The following is an 18,669-nucleotide window of genomic DNA, read 5'->3' on the forward strand; positions in this document are numbered from 1 at the left end:
TAACCCTTCCACTACTCCACTATTGGAGTCCCCCCTTGTGAGGTACCAGAAGGGTATGGTTTCACCTTGAGCTTTATTGTCACCTTAGGGTTCTCAGGCAGGTGGGGCTGCTGCATGTCATGGAAGGGCAGGTACACTAAATTGATGGCAGAGCTGGGACCAAGTGCTCTTTTTGTCCCCCCTACTCTCCTCCCTCTCCATGGCTGGATAAATACATGGGTCATGCCCAAGCTGCCCCTGGGGCCTTCTCGAATAGAAAGGAAAGCCCCCCTTAGCATGTTATCCCACATCCCCCTCACCCGTACCCTTCTCATAGCCTGCTACTGCCCTTTCTACAATTAACATTCATACTTGGGTGGTCAGCACCACACCCAGGAAGGTCCTGCTTCTTCTGTCCCTCTCCTGTCAGCTCCAGTCCTTGTCCTGCCTGGCTCCCTATGCAGGCTGAGCCAGTCAGTCAGTGCACTCTGCCCTTTGGCTCCAGACCCTGCACAACCTCCTCCCTCTTGCTGCCCTGCCTGCAGCTGTACCCCCACCCTCACCCCCTGACTCCCACCCTGGCCCCTAGTTCAGACCAAGGGTCAAGCCTTCTGATGCAGTCTGCTTTCAGGACCACGTGCTCCCTATGGGGATGCCTTTGCAAACCTTTTAAGTCTCCTTGACCTCAGTCCTTGGAAGTGCCCTTCAGCCTTTCAGTCAGAGGGTTGAGGCCCAATCCCAAAGCCTGAGTTTCTGGATGTGTCCCCACCCATTCCTCCTGCGACCTCATCTCCCCGGGCAGGATGGCGGGAAACAGGGTGGATTTATCTGCCCGAGACCTGGGCCAAGAGTTCTGTTGGGCTGGGGCCCGGGGGTGGGAGGGTGATGGCACTGTGCCCTCAATTGGAAAGAAAGTCGATGGCGGCGCGCACGGAGCGATTGGTGCTGACATCAATGGCAGTGACCTTAATCTCAGTGTCGCCAAACTGCATGGCAGCGCGGATCTCGCGGCGGCCGGGGGGCGCTCCGGCCGCGTCGGGGCCTCCCTCGGCTGGCTCAAGCTCAAGGCTGAGCGCGCCACACTTGCGCACTCCTGGGTCGGTGATGAAGCGCGCGTCCTCCGCGGCGCAGCAGTACAGGTTGATGAGCACTCGCCGCTGTCCTGGGCGCGCTGGGCAGTAGCTGCGCCGCACCTCCTCGCCCAGGGCCACCGATTGTTCGGCGGCCACGAAGCGCTCAAAAACGTCGGTGCACCAGCGGCGACCGTCGCGAACCAGCAGCTTGTCAGGCGGGTGAACACCAGCCACGAAGCGGTTGAGCACGCCCACGCCGTATGTGAGCGGCGATCTACGCACCCGAACCACTCCTGGCGCCTGCCCAAAAAGCACTGCGCCTTTGAGGATGGTGAGGGCTACGTCGTGCGGAACCACCACACGCAGGCCACGGGCGCCCAGAGCTGCCTGCACCGCGTGCTGCAGCATAGCCGACTCGGCGAAGCCGCCCACCAGGAACAGCAGTTTGACACCCTGCACCTCAGGGCGCTCCAGCAGTGCTTCTGCGGGGACGGGTGGGGGAGGGGGTAAGGAGGACGGATGGGGAGTGGGCCACTGAGGCTACCGCTGCGCAGCCACTGGCGCTTCCCTTCTGCCCTCCTGTATGCCTGGGGCAACGAGAAACTAGCCATTTCACTATAAAACCTTAGCCTGGCTTGGATGAAGGAAAACACAGAGCACTTTCATGAGGGACTCTGCCAGCCTCATAGCCTCTGCTTCCTCAACACTATCTCGCTTTCCCACTACACTGTGGAGGGCTTGAGTAAGGGTGTGAATTTACACGTATTAAATGCCTACTGCGTGCAAGACATTGTGCTCACTTTCTAGATACTTAGACTCGTTTAAATCACTGTGATAACAGTGAAGTGGTCCATAACAGTTTGGGAGGGACCTAATACTACCTGGGGAGTCAGCCACTAGAGTTTCTTTAACCTGGCAAGACTACACATCGTCCTATTTCTTAATCCCCACGGCACTACATCCTCCAGGTATTCCCGATGATTCTGGGTCTCATTCCAGTGTATGGATTTGGGGAGGTTTCCAGGTACTAATCGGGGGAAATACTCTTGCATATGGGTGTGTATGCTAAGGTGAATGAATGACCCAAGCTTAGGCGCTCACCTATGTGCTGGATGATCCCGCTGACGGTGGGCTGAAAGAGTTCGTTCATGGCCTCACAAGTCATCCTGAGCATCCCATGTGAGGACCACTTCACGAAGTTCACGCTGTAGATGGTGAAGGAGGCACAGGCCCATGGGTCAGGGTCCAGGTCCTACCTCTATTCCAGGCCAAAGTACCTGGGCACATTCTGTATTGTGCCAACCACACTTCTAGGGGCTTTAGACTCAGGTCTGTTCCAGGTCCAGACATGAGGTCCCAGGAGAGGAGCCTCCTTTTGCCTCAAGCAGAGGAACACAGACCGGTTGGTTGGCAGGTATGTGTGTGCGTGTGTGTGTGTGTATGTGAGAGTAGGTAAGGCTGTGGGGAATATGAGATAGATTTTGGCCTTTCCGGAGAAGGCAATGGCAACCCACTCCAGTATTCTTGCCTGGAGAATCCCAGGGATGGGGGAGCCTGGTGGGCTGCCGTTTATGGGGTCGCACAGAGTTGGACATGACTGAAGCGACTTAGCAGCAACAGCATTGGCCTTTCCCTGGGGGCTCAGGATTCTCTTGCCTCAGTTTGGGCTGCAGATTTCAGCTGGGGTCCTCATGCCCCTCCCCCTGCCTCCACCTGGGCTGGCATGACTTGTGCCTGGGCCAGATCAAGTGGATCCCCTGCCTCCTGGGGCCCGCACCTTCCCCTGTAGGGCGGTGCCCCGCTCACCTGCTCTTGCGCAGGGCCGTCTCCACATTGTGGCCTCCCTGCTTACGGTAGAAGTCAATGAAGGAGAACGGTAGGGAGATGTTGAGCGCCCCTGTACGGTGAGGGCCTGCAGTGCGTTTGCGGGCCTCGAAGGCTATAGTCAGATCCACCCAGGCTGCTGGACGTTGCCTTTTGAAGGTGGTGATGAAGTCCTCACCGAAGATGCGGCCCAGCAGCTGCTCGAAAGCCAGGTCCACGCCCACCGCACCACAGGGGCCGCCTGGCATCCAGCAGAGAAGGAAGAGGGCAACAGTGCTCATTCCGCTGCCAGGAGGTGTTGGCAGGGCAAGGGCGCTCTAGGTACCAAGGGTGCTGCCTGGCTACTCACCAGACGCCTTGTAGAGCTCCTTGAGGGTGCCATGGGGCTGCTCCAGCTGGTGCACAGTCAGGTCCACTGTGCCTCCCCCACAGTCTGCCACCACATAGCGATCTCCTGTGGGGGCAAGCATGAGCACACACTTGTGGCAGTTTAGCTCTGGACCCTCTGGAGACTCAACCAGCCTTCAGCCCTGCCCCAGGTCCTGACCCCTGTCTGCAGGGCTGTGGGGGTTACGTTGAAAGGGGCTTCAGGTCACCGGGTAGGGGCACAAGGTGTGAGGGAAAATGATTCCAGATTCTGCAGCTCCACCTGCAGAGCATCCCCTGGAGGAAGGGGGGTTTAGTGGCATGGCTGTGAGTGGGGGTGGGAGTGCAGGCGATGGTGAGGGGACTACCAGCTTAGGTACAGTTGATGGAGTTGGAAGGGGCAGGGTTCCTAGAGGCTGGAGCTGATTTCGGGAATGTTTTCGCACCTTCAGTATCTGGTATTCCACAGGGCCCAAGGAATATCCCTCCATTGCCCTTCCCTCCCCACCTGCTTGCAGATCAGCCCACAGCTCTCCAACACCCGACTCCACCAGGAATGTCCGGCTGTGGCGGGATCTTCGAAGCTGCTCTCGGGCTGAGTGTTGAGGGACAGCAGGACAGTCAGGTCAGGAGGCTGCAAGACCTTTCCTTAATATAGAGGGGCTCAGGCCATGGCAAAATCAGAATTAGGCAGGTCTAGAGGAACTGGGGAGGAGGGGAGATCCTGAGACCTGTCCCTATCATAGAAGGTTGACACAGCAGTCTCAGTGCCTAGTCCTGGCAGCAGGAGCCTGGGGCTGGTGGGGGTGGGGGGACAGCTGACATGCCAGGAGGGGAGGGAAAACTGATCAGTGCTGTTTAAGGGAAAGCTGAAGATCTCCACCTTCAGCTCAGAGTACCTTTGTCAGTAACCCCAGCACCTCTTCCTAGGGTAGGCTGTCACCACCCCTACCACCCCTAGCCCCACCCCCACTCCCCACCTCAGATTCAGGGTTGGATTGAGTCCTCCCATCCTCAGACAGTCCTACTCCAGGGCACGGCATAGTCTTCAGCGCCTGCCTCCAAGGCCACCACTAGGCAGCACCCCTGGGGTTGGCTCACCCTGACGGAAGCTGGAGTCAATGGAGCGGCGTTCGCCCAGGCACCCTCTGCCTGGAGCTCGGCTACTCAGATCCACGAGCTGGTGCAGACGCAGCTTGCGGCAGTAGACAGAGGCAGCCTCAGGCTCCAGGGCGATGAGTAATTGCTCTGCATTCTCTCTCGACACCAGTCCAGCCTGAGGATGGTGGTTGGCAGGGTTGGGGAGCATCATGGACCAGGCATCACACTGAAATGGCACCTCAGCGCAGGCAACCAAGGCTTGTGGGGCTCCTATCTCCTCCCCATTATACCGCAGCCACGCTAGGCCTCTCAAGGCCCTTCCATGCTGCACAGATTTGGAGCTGTCTCAGAGCCACCCTATGACCAGGCTTGGGGTGGAAGGGATGGCTGTAGCCAAGGATGCCATGGGGTTGGCCAGCAGGGAGGGACCTTAGACTGAATGAAAACCTAGAGCACCTGGGATCTGCCCCAGGCTGCCCAAGGTGGCCTGGGCTGCAGGAAGGTCCCCTTCATAAGTCCTGGGTTAGCAGCTGACCACTGGCTGAGGGGGTTAGTGGAGACTCCAGAACAGTGTATTAGGGGGTATAATGGCCAGACCATCAATCAGAAGGGATGGTGGGGGAGTCCCCTTTAGCTTACTGAACTCCCTTTCTTCACTGGTAATGGACGGTGGCCATGGGCTTCCCCACTCTCTTGAGAACTTTGTTCTCAAGGAATATGATATAGAAGAAAAGACACTTTAACAGTGAAATTTGAGGCACCAAGGCAAGCAAGCTAGGGGGGAAAAACACTTTCTATTACTTCCTGCATCAGGACAGGGGATCCCCATAGGAAGTACTTTATGGTTTTGTGGGATTCCTCTGATTCTGACCAGGTGGGGGGATGGGTGGGTATCAAGACTTCTTGCCCAGGGCCAGCCCTTTCTGAACTGACAGCCAGGGAACAGTGTGGGAGGAAGCAGGGTGGGTAAACCAGCAGGGGGCTACTGGGGTGGGGGCGTTTGTTTTGGCTGGGTGCGGCCATGCTTTCATTCTGGTCTCTGGAAGGGGGATGGATGCCCACTGGCCTTGCGGTTAGCTCCTTCCAGAGACAAGTGAGGGCACCTGCGGATTTGACACCTAGGAAAAGGTATGTTTCTGGGGGGTTGGAGGTTCTGGTATCTTCCAGGGGAGGGTGCACTGGAATTCCTGAGACTGCTTTTGGAAATCCTCGGGTATCCCCCCAAGGCCCCAGTTTCAGGGGCAGGATCAAACAATGAGTCCCCCTCCAACCTTCCCATCTCCACTGGGGGCAGGGGGGTGCCTGAGCTGCAGTCTCCCTTTCTCCAGAACTTTGGGCCTCTCTTATGTTAGGAAGATCAGCAAACATTGGCCAAAATCACCTCCCTTCATAGTTTCATAGTCTTATTTCCTCTGCTCAAGAACTTAAACTGGTTGGGGCTGTGGTAAAAATACTGATGCTGGCTGAAGTGGATGTTCTTGGCGTCCTGCCCAGCTACTGTCAGTGTTACCTGCCATCAGCTCCCCGCTGCCCCTTCTCTGGAGAACTGCCTTCAACTGAATGGGAACTACTCACTTGGGGGGGGCTTACTCCAACCAGTTACCAATGACCGACTGATAAGGATGGACAAAAAGCCACCCCTCTTGCCTCCCTGTGGCTAACACTAGGGTACAGTCTCCCTCCAGAGCTCTCCGTGGGGTCAGGCTGAGGCTGGACTCCAGGTGAGACCAGTCCCCATGCAGTTGTTTCTCCTGTCCTGCTTTCCTCACTCCCCTTTCACCTGAGAGTCCTTCTTCAATACACCACATGCACAAGAATTCCCATCTTGGACTCTGCTTCTAGGAAACCTGCATTAAGACCCTGGTTAAGCTGGCCTGGGCTGTCCCTGGTCCCTCAGCTCTCTGTTCCTACAGGCCCACCCCCTCTCTTGGTGGTAACAACCCTCCAAAATGCCCAGCAGGGTGGGGCTGGCAGTCTTTACACGATGGCTCTGTGGTCCCAAGGGTGGTGTATGAATGAGGGTGTGGAGCCACGCCCGGGGCCCTTCTGAGCAACATCCACAACTCTGCCTGCGTGTTCTCACCAGGTAGGCAGCCTCCCGCATGAACTGCTTGGCTGGTTGTTTCCAGATGGCAGGTACAGTCAACACCCAGCGCACAGTGTCCTTCTCCAGCAGCGACGGGCACTGCTCACTCAGCTCCTGGAGCACGATGGGGCAGTGAAGGCAAGGGCTGGCTTGGTCTGAGGGGCGTGTCTTTATAGGAGCTGAAGGAGCTAATCAGGCCTGAGGAACTTCCCAGCTGACTTGGGGGAATCCTAACACCCCCTTTCCCACCACCACCCACCTCCCCAACCCCTGACGCAGGGCTACCAGATAGGAAGGCAGAGGACTGGAAAAGATGACTTCTGTCTTCTGACAGTGGCTACTCAGTGGATGGGCTGAGGGGAAAGGATGGGCCTGGGGGTTGTCCACCCCAGTAAGCAGAGATAGGGTCACAGCGCACCTGAAGGGCATGCTCCTTGAAGAAGCGCAAGGCATGAGCGAACACCTCCAGGGCAGGCATTTTCTTTCCGTTTACTGCTTCTAGCTGGGTCTTCAAAGTGAGATCCTGGCAGGGACATAGGGCAACTCTGTAGGAGGGCACAGCTCTCCATTTCCTGACAACCTTATATTTAACCCCATTTCCTGTGCTCCCCTCTTTGGTACTGTTCCACTCTGGCTCTAATCTTACATCAGTTCTTCTCCCCAGCCCTTCCCTTTACCCTATCATACCCCATGGTCATGCCTCCATCCCTTATGTTCAAACTCCTCCTCCAGGCCCCCCTCACCTTTTAGCTTTGCCCACCCTCCATGAGGCCTCCCTCCCTGCTTTTCCTCCTGGCCCTGCCTTCCTGGCTGGAGCTGGGCCCTGAGCCAGAATGTGACTCACAGTGGTACTGTGGATCTTCATCTTGAACTTCTCGAAGTAGAGCCAGTCACGAGCCTCCTCAGGGTCCAGATCGTGGTAATAATCGCGGGCTGTATAGCCAAAGCTGTGAAAGGCACCCTCTGGGGTCAGCAGCAGGCAGGTAGGGGTCTTCTGGTGGGCCACACCTGGGTCCCCCCCTTCCCATTTCCTGTGGAGGCAGAAGGCTGTCAGTGTGGTCAGCAGTAATCTTCCCTTCATGGGGTTGGGTGCTGGCTCTGGGACCAGCTGTGGGACTTGGGGCAGCTCACTTGGCTTCCTAGGCTCCATATGTAAAATGGGAATAATAATGATACCTACCTTTTAGGGTTCTTGTGAATATGGTGCTTGGCATCCACTTAAATCTCCATAAATGTTGCTCATTGGATCATCTCTATCCATGGAGCCATGGGTCCCATTCGACATCCTCAGCTTCTGCTCCCTCCCATGAAGTACACCATTTGACTTCACCTCCCTGTCCTTTTAACAAGTAGCAGCAAGCCATCATCCATCTGCCTTGACTGGCCTTCTGATGAGTCTCTCCAGGACCCTAGCAGAGGCCTTCTCCCAGCTGGCTGGTTGCCCTCCTCTAGGTCATGTTCCACAGAGCTAAGCTCTATGATCATTCCTGTCTGGCCCACCTCAGCAGCTACACCCCAGCTGACTGCACCTTCAACAGGCCCCCAAAACCTGAGATTCCAAACTTCCCTGTATGCAATCATCATCTGGACCTCCACCCACAACTCACTGCCCAGGTCATTGGCCTGGCAAATCCTTCCTCCCCTTCCTCTGCCTTTTCTGATGCCCTGACTCCTCTAGGCCAAGCTCACCATTGCATCCATTTGGGGGAAGGAACTAGGAATCCAGGGAGAAGGAAGAGCATGTGCAAGTTTACAGAGGTGTCAAAGAGTGGGGAGAACTAGCTATAAAGTTGGCTCAAAGCAGCAATGTTAAGATCAACTAAGGAGTATCAAATGTCATATCAGAATTCTGTCTTGGTGGGTTTTAAGGGAGTGAAGAAGCATGACCACATTTGCCTTTAGAAATGTCTTTGGTCCCCATGTAGCAACAGAGTGGAGGAGAGGGAGGGTGGAGAAGGAAAACCAGGGAGGATATTGCAGTCATTCAAGAGAGAGAGGGTGGGGCTGAACTCAGGGGTGCGACTGGGGGAGAGAAGTAGATGGGTATTACAGAGATATCAGGGAGATAGACATGATGGGGCTTGGTGGCTAGTGGGAGTGGGAAGGGCTTGGGAGGAGGCCAGAATGTCCCCCAGTCACTCCTATGACTATTATCGCCATAGTATCCCTTCTTGTGTCCTCAGCCCTAGCAACAGGCCCAGCGTGGCCTCAGCTGTGTGTGCTGACAAGCTGGGATGCCATTCAGCTCCTAGAAAGCTCTAAAGTCCTAGGGCCTTTGTGGCCTCAGATGGATGTGGAGGGAGCAGAGAAAGGGGAAGGACAGTCCACATTCATGCAGGTCAAGTCCCCTGTATCTTTGGGGCAATGACCCTTGGCTGTCTTTCCATATAGCCTCCCAGGCCCTGGTGAAGCCTGCTGATCCTCCATCCCAGTCTGAGTTGGGAGCTTTGGCATCTTCCACCTACAGGCTACAGTCTCACTAAGATACATTCAAAGGATCAGGGTCTTGAGGCCTGAAGGGAGGTATCTAACAAACGTTTTGTTCAAACAAAACTCAACAAACTTCATCAGAATGGATTTTTTCAAACAGCTCTTTCATGACAACTGTGTGACTTGTCAATTCAGCTAACCTCCCTAGTATTTCATTTGAGATGTTGAACCTAGGACTGCCTCAAGGAACCTACTACATAGAAATTCCAGCACAAGTTTCCAAGGAAGAGTATTCATTGCAACACTTTTTCTAGTGGTGAAAATTTAGAAGGAAAAACCCTCAAAACTATCAATAGAAGAATGAATAAATTATGATATATCCGAACTGTGGAATACTATGCAACAATGAAAAGAAAATGGTGGCTCTCTCCATATTCACATGAAACATCTACAAAATAGTGCTGAAAGCTTAAAGCAAGTTGTGTGTTTTATTTTAAAACCACATATTTGTGCATACATGTGTGTCCCTATGACTAGCCCAGAAAAAATAATAAAAAATTTAAAATAAAAAATGAAGCCCAACATTTTCTTGCAGAGGTCAAAGAGCTGCCCCAACTGGGGCTGAGGGCCCAGACCTGGGTCCCATCCTCCAATCTTCTGTCCCAGTAGGGAGCCCAGACTAGGGCTGGAAAGCTTCTGCGAAGACCCCATGTCTCCTTAGTGACAGTACTTCTGGGACTAGGTCTCTCCCAGGATGTAGGACTCCCGGCAACCAATCTCCCAGTCCAGCCACTCTCACCTCATCATGTGGATGGCCTCAGGGTCACTGGCAAAGCTGAAGGCATAGCCACTGGATGTGGTGCCAAAGTCGATAGCCACTACCACGGAGAAGGGGGCCTGCTGAGGGCCTCGGGCCTCGGGCTTCTGCAAGTGCAAGAGCTAGTCAGGGAGCAGCCAGAGGGCTAGGCTGACTGTGCATCGAAGTCCTCCCCACCCCTGGCTGTGGTCTAGACTAGCCCTGGCCCACCGCTACCTACTTCCTGCCTGATTTCTCTCCCCTCCTAAGCTCCAGACTGAGCCCTTGAGATGCTAACTGCTCAGAAAGCCCAGGGCCTCTCAGGTAGCCCCATGAAGTTTTGAGCTCAAGTTCCTACTTCCCTGCCCTTCTGCCTGAGCTGCCTTAGCCCCACCCCCATCTTACATCACTTCCAGCCTGGGCCCAGCTGGAAGCAGCTCTGCAGCTCTGAGCAGCTCCACAGCACATGGACCTGTGTATATGAGACCCTCCTGCTCTTGTGGCCACAGTGAAATAGCCCGACTCTGTCCAGGTTTGTGGCAGAGAAGAGAACCCCATGCATGTGCCTCAGAGTGGTCCTTACCTTCTCCCAGGCTAACCTGGGCTCCCTGAGAACAAAGGGGTCCCCAGGTTGGATCACTAGGGTGAGGCCACCCCGGGTAGGGTGACTTAGGGAATTTGGGGGTGATGGTTATGTCTTAGATATTTCAAGCTAGCAGTTACCAAACTATTTTTTAGCCATGTGTCTCCTCTTCCCTAGATATATCTTTTAATAAGGTGGGGCTGTGGTTGACAGGAGGGGAAGCAAGTCTGGGAGGCCCAGTGCTCTGAGGACCTACCAAACTAGTTGCTCAGAAGTACACCTGCCCAGGCAGGCTAGTTGCAATGGTTCCTGGATGTCATCCTGGAGGGGGCTCATCTCAGTAAAACTGTCACTACTATAGTCCAAGGTTACCTAAGGCTGACCCATCTGGGGAGAACATGAGTGTACAGGGGCAGGAGGCATGGTGGTACTCCCAGCCCAGACCTATGGGCTCTTCTAGACATCAGTGCAACCCTCCCCACCACCCAGGCCCCCCACCACCCCAAGCCCTGCCCTAGGCTTACTGGAGACTGTGAGGGTGTGAGAGGGGCAATGCCACAGCTTTCCTGGGTCCTTGGGGAGGCAGGTGGGCTGGGCACTGGAGACCGCTGTGGGCTGGAGCCTGCAAAGAGAGGACAAATCACTCTGGTACAATCAGAGTAAGGGGCTGGTGGCTAGGTCCCAGGTGTGGGGGTTCCCCATCAGTCACTGCCGGGCCAAGGTGAGCGGTACCCTGCTGGGGAAGAAGGCCTAGGGAGAGAAGGTAGGAAGGACAGGACTGAGGTGGGGGTGGGGGATACCTGGGCTCGGGGCCCATTATCAGTTAGAGGCGACCTATTCCTGAAGGGTGACTCATACTTCACCTAGGGACTCACTGTCTTCCTCAGCACCCATCAGACACGGTGGGGAAGGGGAGGGATAGAGAAGCATCGTGGGGGTGGGCAGGACTGAGTCCAAAGATAGAAGGGCAGGAGAGAGGGGCAGGTGAGCTCCTGGGTGAGGATGGATAAACCAGAAGAGGTGGGGGAACTACAGACCTGAGTGGGAGGTGGAGCAACTCCCCTCTCCATAAGTTCAGCCTCATGTTCTAATCAGGACCTGGGGGAATTGCCTCTCCTACCAACCCTCTGCCCCCAAGGGTCATGGACAGGCCCAGCCCTGCCCTGAGCAGCCCTGAGCCAAGAGGTGTCTAACCACAGGAGGAAGACAGATTCCAAGCTCCCGTTCCCCACAACATGCACAGACCTGAAGCCAGCATTTGTGGGGAGGAGGCCCCCTTTAGACCCTCTCAGAGGCCCAGGATGGAGCTGGACCTTTGGTGGAAGGAAGCAGTGCAGCTCCCAGAAGGCAACTGGCTTGGAGGCTCAGGCAGTTCAGGAGGCAGGAGAGCCTGCCTGGCTGGACATACCCCAGGTGTGGGCTGGTGGCTCAACACCACCACACTGGGCTTTGCTGAGGCCCCTGTGCAGAGCACTGGGGCTGCCCTGGGATCTGTGTGTGGGGACAGGAGGCTGGCCACGGAGATTGGTGGGGTCTGGCATTTAGACACACTGGCAAATCAAACAGGCCTGTCTAGCTTTAGGCTGAGCCAGGGCTGGGGCCTCAACTCCCTCAGCCACAGCCATGGGGCCCTGACAAGTCCCAGGCCACCCTGGCCTTGGGTACCCTGGTAACATATGTGAGGGGCGGGGCATGAAGGGAACTCTAGGAAGTGCCTGCACAGGGCTGGCATCTGTCTTGCAGTGCTGGAGGGGCAAGGACATGGTGGTCACACTTCCAGAGGCCCTTTTTCTTAGCCAGCTGGTGCAGGCTTGGGCCAAGCTGCTGTGGCTTGAGCCTGGGAAGGGAGGCAGGAAGGAAGGCCCAGCCCACCAGGTCTTTGTGAGTGGACTTCCTGAGGCGTGTCTGTCCTGCCGCCTGGCCTCCCACCCCTGCACAAAACCCAGAGCCTGCTCCCAGATCAGGCCAGACGTGCATGCACAGAGTTCTGTGCAGATATACACACACCCTCACTTAAGACCCTGTGCCCAGAGACCTGCCCTTAGGCAGACAGGCAGGGACACACACTCACACTCACATACTACACACACACCCTGCACAAAACACATGCACGCCCATACAGCCCTGTGCACACAGACCTACCCTGCATACACATACATGTAGACACTTGGGCGTCCCGTGAACAGGCTTGCAGAGTGTGCACACGCACACACACACTCACATACATACTCCTGTTGCACTAACTGGTCCCATGCACACACACTCACAGAACGGCTCTCAGAAGCCTCTGCTGAGAGAGGCACATGGACAGACTAGGGGTTGGTCTGAGTGCTGGGGTGACAGGGGTAATGGGCCCAGATGGAGGTGAGGGGGCAGGTCTTACCAATGTACAGCCCCTGTAGGTCCATCTCCGGGACAGCCAGCATCTTTGCAGGCCCTGTAGCTGTGAACAAGAATGGACAAGCAGAATGGCATTTATTTGCTCCTTTGTTTCCTTACTGAATAATTATTTACTTTCAGCTGGAGTCCACTGAAGCAAGTCCCAGACATCATGTTGCTTGACCTATAAATTCTTTAACATGTCTCTCCAACAGATAACGGATTTTTTTTTTAATAGATACGGAATTTTAAAAGGACACTGCCACAACACCACTATCATGTCCAATAAAATCAACAGTAATTCCTTAATCTCATCCAGTGATCAAGCCCACAGTCCTAGCTTGTCTCAAAAATGTTTTGTTCTTGTTTTTTTTTTTGGCTGCACCACCTGGCTTGCAGAATTTTAGTTCCCCGAGCAGGGACTGAACCAGGGCCTGCTGCAGTGGAAGCATGGAGTCCTAACCACTGGACTGAAGGGAAGTCCCTCAGAAATGTCTTTTTTTAACAATTGCTTTGTTGGAACCAGGACGCTCCTAAGTGTTTTCAGGTGCCTATTCTCTGCCAGATGCTGTGGGACATCAGTGACCCAGAGAGACACTGTTCCTGTCCTGGGGGCCCATAGCCTGGTGGATAAATCGTTCATAATCAGATAATCATGTACCTGAATCTGAGATTACAAATGGTGCTATGACAGATACAAGCAAGGCAGAAAGGGTAGCATGGCAAAGCTGAAGAGAGGGGTTGGGCGAGGCTTACTGTGCAGGCAGATCCTGGTGGTCTCAATTTTAAATCTGGTTTTTTATGAGGGACAAGAGCAAATCCTGAAGGGCTTGAAGTGGCAAAGTGGAGACAGGCGCATGACTAAATCTGTTTTAAAAATCCCACCTGGCTGCATGGAAGTATGGACTGCAGCAGGGCAACATGAAACAGGAGCCAACAGTGCTCCAGGCAACAGATGCTGACTATCTTGAGATATAAGTGCACACATTTAAGTTAGAAGTTAAAATCAACTGACAGAAGTTGGCTGGATTGGACATGGGAGATTAGGAAGAAGGTGTTCTTCTTGGACTGACTGTCCAAGCAAGGAGATGGATGGTCAGATGGAGAATACTGGAGCAGGGCAAGCTGGCAGGGGGAAAGGGGCAGTGTTCCGGGTACAGTTTTTGAAACTGCTGAGAAAACAGACCAAGGAGTCAGGTGACATATGACCTAGAGGTGAGGGAGAATTCCGAGGTGGAGATTTGTGTTTGGAGTCATTGTCACAGGAGGTTTGGTGGAGAGTAGTGTGGGCGAAGGGAAGGGAGGAGAAGCTCTGAATAAAGGTTAACAGGAGGAAGGTTGGCTGGCCAGGGAGACAGGGATGCCTGCTATGGTTTCATGAAGATCTCGATAAAAGAAGGCCGCGAAGCTAGATCCTTCAGAGATTTTTAGATGAGACGTCTCGGGGAAACACCAGATTTAATGTTTTAAAGGTCCAGGGCATTTTGGTGGAATGAAGGAGTGGGGTGGGAGTCTGGTAGGCAAGGAGGGAGCAGAGGATGAGAGAACAGAGCTAGCACTTCCGGCTAGTGCAGCTGAGATCAGGAGGTGATGTGCATATTACCTGGAACAAAATAAAGCTTGAGGAGGGAAGGACAGGATTTTGTTTTCTAAGATGAGAGGAACTTAAGCTTCTGTCCGCCAGCTCCCAAGAGCTGATTCTGTACATCTCTTCTCAATTTTGCATTTATTGACATCACATTGATAGTTTGAAATCAGCCATGGTGATTATACCATACAAGTTGGCAAACTGCAAATCAGGTTTTTCTCCCTCTTGGGGAGCAGACTGAAAAACGTTTACCAACAAAGGCTGGATGAAGGCCACAGGAGAGATGATGGCAGCCGTATTTATAAGTTGTTTCAATTCATCAGCGAAAACATTGAACATTTCTTCCAGCCAGGTTCTACAGCTAAGTGCTGGGGAAACACTGCTCAATGAGTGGATTTTCTCAACCAAGGATATTGTATTTGGAGCAGAAACAATCTAGAATAACCAAGAAAAAAAGACTCAGGGTTGTCATTCTAAGTTGATTCCTTGTCCAAACCATCGTCTGTAATTACCCCAGCTCTTATCTCTGAGCCTGTGATACACTGAGTGCTCTGATACTCAGGGCTGACAAGGGCCTATTAGGCACCTTAAGGACACCTGGCTGGAGTGCATCCTGTTACCTGTCCGTGCCTCAGTGCCCTTTCCTGTAAAACAGATCATGCAGGGGCTTGTGAGGATCAAGTCCAAGGATGGAAGGCGGTTGATAAAAAGGCAGATGTGAGCAGTGTTCTTTCCCTTCATGATATGGATTCTGAAGTTTCTCTTGTCAGAATTTTTGGTCTTATTGAGACTTTTATTAGTCATTCTGAGTTCTTTAGAGAAGGAGGGAGGCCCTGAATCAATTTGTGTTAAAAAAGGAGGATCCTGCTGATTCTCTGAGAGGTGGAGGTAGAAGCAGGTGGCAGCCACATAAGCATGCATACATGCCCCATATTTCTTTGGGACATCCTTACCGTGCATACACACCCATTTACCAGAAACATTTAGGGAGAATGCTGATCGTGGGACTCAGGACAACCTCCACTCCCAAAAGCTGCATCTGGGCACGGTCTGCAGCTGGAAATGGGGGGAGGTAGAACCCTGCCCCAGGGGTTCACTAATTTCAGACTGGCCATGCTTATGGGTTTGAGAATAATTGAATGGGCCAGTTTGACTTATGTAGAAAGTAACCATTTCCTGGCTACAAGAGCAGGCTAAACCTTGGCCCCAGACTGACCCCTGCCCTACCCACACACAGACAATCCCACCTCCGGTCTGTCCCTTAACTTCACCCATGGACTGACCTATAACTCTTGGCCTCATATTGACCTCTGATCTTCAGCTTTACCCTGACCCAACAGGCCTGATTGGGGACTAGGACAGGGTGTGGCTGAGTAGGGAGTTGAAACCAGAGATTCCCAACCCACAGTGTTCCCCAGACTACAAAAGCCTAGGACTTTCTGTCCAATGGAGAGAAATCTCCAAGGATCTTTTCCTCAGTTGGGCGTGATGAGGCTGGGTCCTTATATCCCTTCCCATCCCCCACCAGAGCACTTGGACATGTGGTGTTGCTGGATTTCAGGGCTCCACACATACCCATCTTCTGCCCATGAAGGCAAAGAGCCCACCCAACTTTACAGCTCACCTCCATACCCCCACAGGCCTTTTCCCTGCACCCTGCCTCTTCTATCCACTGCTCTCTCTCATCATCCTGCCATTCAGCAAACAAAGAGAAGCCACAGGCATTTTTCCCAAATCAGAGATTGAGCCAACCTGGGCCCAAGGGACAGATCAGAAATGGCACCCAAAGGGCTGCCCCCACCTGTCTCTGGAGAGGCGCCCTCAAGGTGAGGGACCAGAGGGAGGCTGTGGGGTGAGGAAGCTGCCTTTTCTGGGGCTGGGGCAGGGAGCGACAGAAAAAGCCTCTTGCATCCCCTCCCTGTCCTCCGCTTTTCTTTCCATACATCCTGCCCCACCCCCATGGGTCCCCATCAAGGGAGCAGCCAGTTCATAAACAACCTCTGTCCCCCACAGCCTAGGCCCTAAGCCCCTCCCACCCTTTCCTGCGGTCCCTCATCACCTCTCTTACCTTCTGGGGATCCAGGGCTGCCTTCACTCTCACAGGGAGTCCATATTTTAGAGCTTCCTCCCTCCCCTTCCCTCTCCCCCATACAAGCTAGATTTGCCTCCTGGGTCCACCGCCCCCACACGGAGCCCAGACCCCACTCCACCTGGACCCCCACTCTGGCCTCACAGAGAGAAACCAGAGGTCCCTGTTCACGAGGCCAGCCCACAGTCTGGCACTGTGGCACCCCAGCCACTCTTGAACTTTTGAGACCATAGGCCCTAGGAACTCCCCCTGCAGGCACCCCCAAAGTACACACATATTTAACCCCGGGGTCTCCACCTTCTGGCCTAAGCACCGTGTCCCTCCACAAACTTGCTCCCCTGGAGCAGCCCCCAGCCCCACAGCCCCGACATAGAAGTCTCTCAAGCCCCGCTCTGTCCCTCCCCTCCGATCCCCACCCTCACCAGTGTAGGGTCCCAAAGCCCGGATGGGAGCCCTCAGTCGCTGCCCCAGTTGCCTTCCTGAACCCCAGAGCCCTGCTGGAGACGGGGGCTTGCAGCTCTGTCCCAGTCCCGTTCTCCAGGGTCAGGAAGTTTGTGGTGGGGTCTCAGCCGCCAGCCCGCGATGAAACCGCAAATCTTGGCGCCCTTCTCTCTAGGAGCCCAGCAGCGCCCTGCCCAGGACTCACCTCTGCCCTCCCGACAGCTCGACCTCTGTCCAGACGCCTGGAAGCTGGGCCCGCAGCCGGTGGGCTGGCCGTGCCGTGCCGCGGCGGCCACAGCCCTCGACGTGCGCCCAGCCCCGGCCCCACTCTCCGCCCTGCAACGCCCCGACCCCGCTCCCTTCTCCTCCCCCTCCCCCAGGCCGGATGGCCGCGCCGCCCGCCGCCGGGTGGGCCTGCGCTCCAGCCCAGATGTGCGAGGCCGGGGCGGGGCCGGCAGCGCGGGCCTCCGCTGAGGGGCCCCGCCCGGCTCGAGTCCACAGCCCCTCCCTGCGCCCCTCCTGCGCCTCCCACTTCCCAGCCACCCGGGGGGCCGTGAGGGAAGAAGGTTGAGGAGGCGAGGTAGAGGGTAGAAGAGAGGAATTTCAGAGCCCCCCTAGGCCTCCTGCAGCCGGGCTGCGGACGGGCCCTCTGCCCACCTCAAGGCCACCATGGGCCAGCTAGAAAGCCCACCTGCCTAGAGGGAGGGCCCTGCCCCAGACCCTCAGAGCCCCTTCACCCAGACACCTACCCCCGCACCACATCCCCACCAAGATCCCTAGCTTGGTCTCCAAGGATCAGAGAAAAGAGGCCAAGCTGAGGGTGAGCACAGGCCTTCCAGCCCAGACCGGGCCCTGGCTCTGTCCTTGCCGAAGTCTGGGGCAGGGAGGGAAGCATTCTCAGTCTGGGTCCACCCTCCTAGCGAAGGGAGCACTCAGAACTCATTCTGCTTCGACAAGGAGCACATAGCCCCTTTCCTGTGAGGGCCCATGGCCTTCTTTCTAACCTAGCCTTCTGTCCTAGCCCATGCTTTCCTGAGGATCTGGGGACCTGGCCTCCAAATAGAAGACTGACAAAGTGGAGATCTGGGTGTTAGGCCCTTCTAAGGCAGCTAACTTCCCATGCCGCACCCCCCACACCTCTTGGTTCTGGTAGGACCTGGGCCTGGCCCATTTCCTTCTGCCCACTGTGCCCCCACAGAGGCTTAGGCTGGCATGAGTGGAGTAGGGCCAAGGGTTCCTTCTTAGCTTGTCTCTCTGTGCTAGGGGGGCTGGCCTCTTGTTTGTTCCCTCAGCCCCCTCCTCAAAGAAGGCTCCCATAGTTCTTTAGGCATCAGTTGCCACCACCCACCCCAAACCTTGACATGGCCTATTTTCCCTCCCTGGAATATTTTCTTTCCTCCTCTCTGTGCATCTAAAAGGCTCCTCAGCTAAGGTATCATCTCTTCTAAACTTTTGGCCCTTATTGTCAGGGCCACTGCTCTAGAGGGCTCCCTGCAATGAGGTTGGGGGTGAGGGGCGTGCAGCACCAAACAATTTTTGATGTTAGCACTGGGCCAGTAAGCCAGCAAGGTGTTCCATCAGCAGCCTCCACTGGCTGCTCCAAATGTGTCTGTAAGAGTGGTGACTGCAGCCATGAAATTAAGAGACGCTTACTCCTTGGAAGGAAAGTTATGACCAACCGAGATAGCATATTCAAAAGCAGAGACATTACTTTGCCAACAAAGGTTCGTCTAGTCAAGGCTATGGTTTTTCCTGTGGTCATGTATGGATGTGAGAGTTGGACTGTGAACAAGGCTGAGCGCCGAAGAATTGATGCTTTTGAACTGTGGTGTTGGAGAAGACTCTTGAGAGTCCCTTGGACTGCAAGGAGATTCAACCAGTCCGTTCTGAAGGAGATCAGCCCTGGGATTTCTTTGGAAGGAATGATGCTAAAG

At 54.8% G+C, this 18,669-nt stretch overlaps 1 protein-coding gene across 2 annotated transcripts; it reads right to left on the reverse strand.

The window, feature by feature from the left end:
- Window positions 1-54: 54 nt before the first annotated feature.
- Window positions 55-17,075, reverse strand: HSPA12B (heat shock protein family A (Hsp70) member 12B). 2 transcript variants are annotated; one of them, XM_005214701.5, is made up of 13 exons: window positions 16,941-17,075; window positions 12,622-12,681; window positions 10,763-10,860; window positions 9,659-9,783; window positions 7,274-7,460; window positions 6,848-6,952; window positions 6,427-6,543; window positions 4,344-4,518; window positions 3,751-3,837; window positions 3,226-3,330; window positions 2,859-3,117; window positions 2,154-2,257; window positions 55-1,534 (listed from the first exon to the last, which is right to left on the reverse strand). In XM_005214701.5, exons 2-13 carry the CDS (start codon window positions 12,662-12,664, stop codon window positions 879-881), a joined length of 2,061 nt encoding a protein of 686 aa, XP_005214758.1. In that variant the 5' UTR covers window positions 12,665-12,681; window positions 16,941-17,075; the 3' UTR covers window positions 55-878. The 2 variants fall into 2 exon arrangements, with proteins under 2 accessions (XP_005214758.1, NP_001095497.1); NM_001102027.1 differs by lacking the exon at window positions 3,751-3,837 and having other exon boundaries at window positions 16,941-17,021.
- Window positions 17,076-18,669: the final 1,594 nt, after the last annotated feature.

The sequence above is a fragment of the Bos taurus genome, chromosome 13 (assembly GCF_002263795.3).
Source record: "Bos taurus isolate L1 Dominette 01449 registration number 42190680 breed Hereford chromosome 13, ARS-UCD2.0, whole genome shotgun sequence".
Classification (NCBI taxonomy): Eukaryota; Metazoa; Chordata; class Mammalia; order Artiodactyla; family Bovidae; genus Bos; species Bos taurus.

What these genes read in the sequence shown, in the direction of transcription:
- HSPA12B (XM_005214701.5), bottom strand. Translation starts at nt 12,664, where the DNA reads ATGCTGGCTGTCCCGGAGATGGACCTACAGGGGCTGTACATTG. An exon ending in TGCGGGAGGCTGCCTACCTG is followed by an intron (nt 4,519 to 6,426) that starts GTGAGAACACGC and finishes CACCATCCTCAG; the next exon opens with GCTGGACTGGTGTCGAGAGA. An exon ending in CGGGATCATCCAGCACATAG is followed by an intron (nt 1,535 to 2,153) that starts GTGAGCGCCTAA and finishes CCGTCCCCGCAG; the next exon opens with AAGCACTGCTGGAGCGCCCT.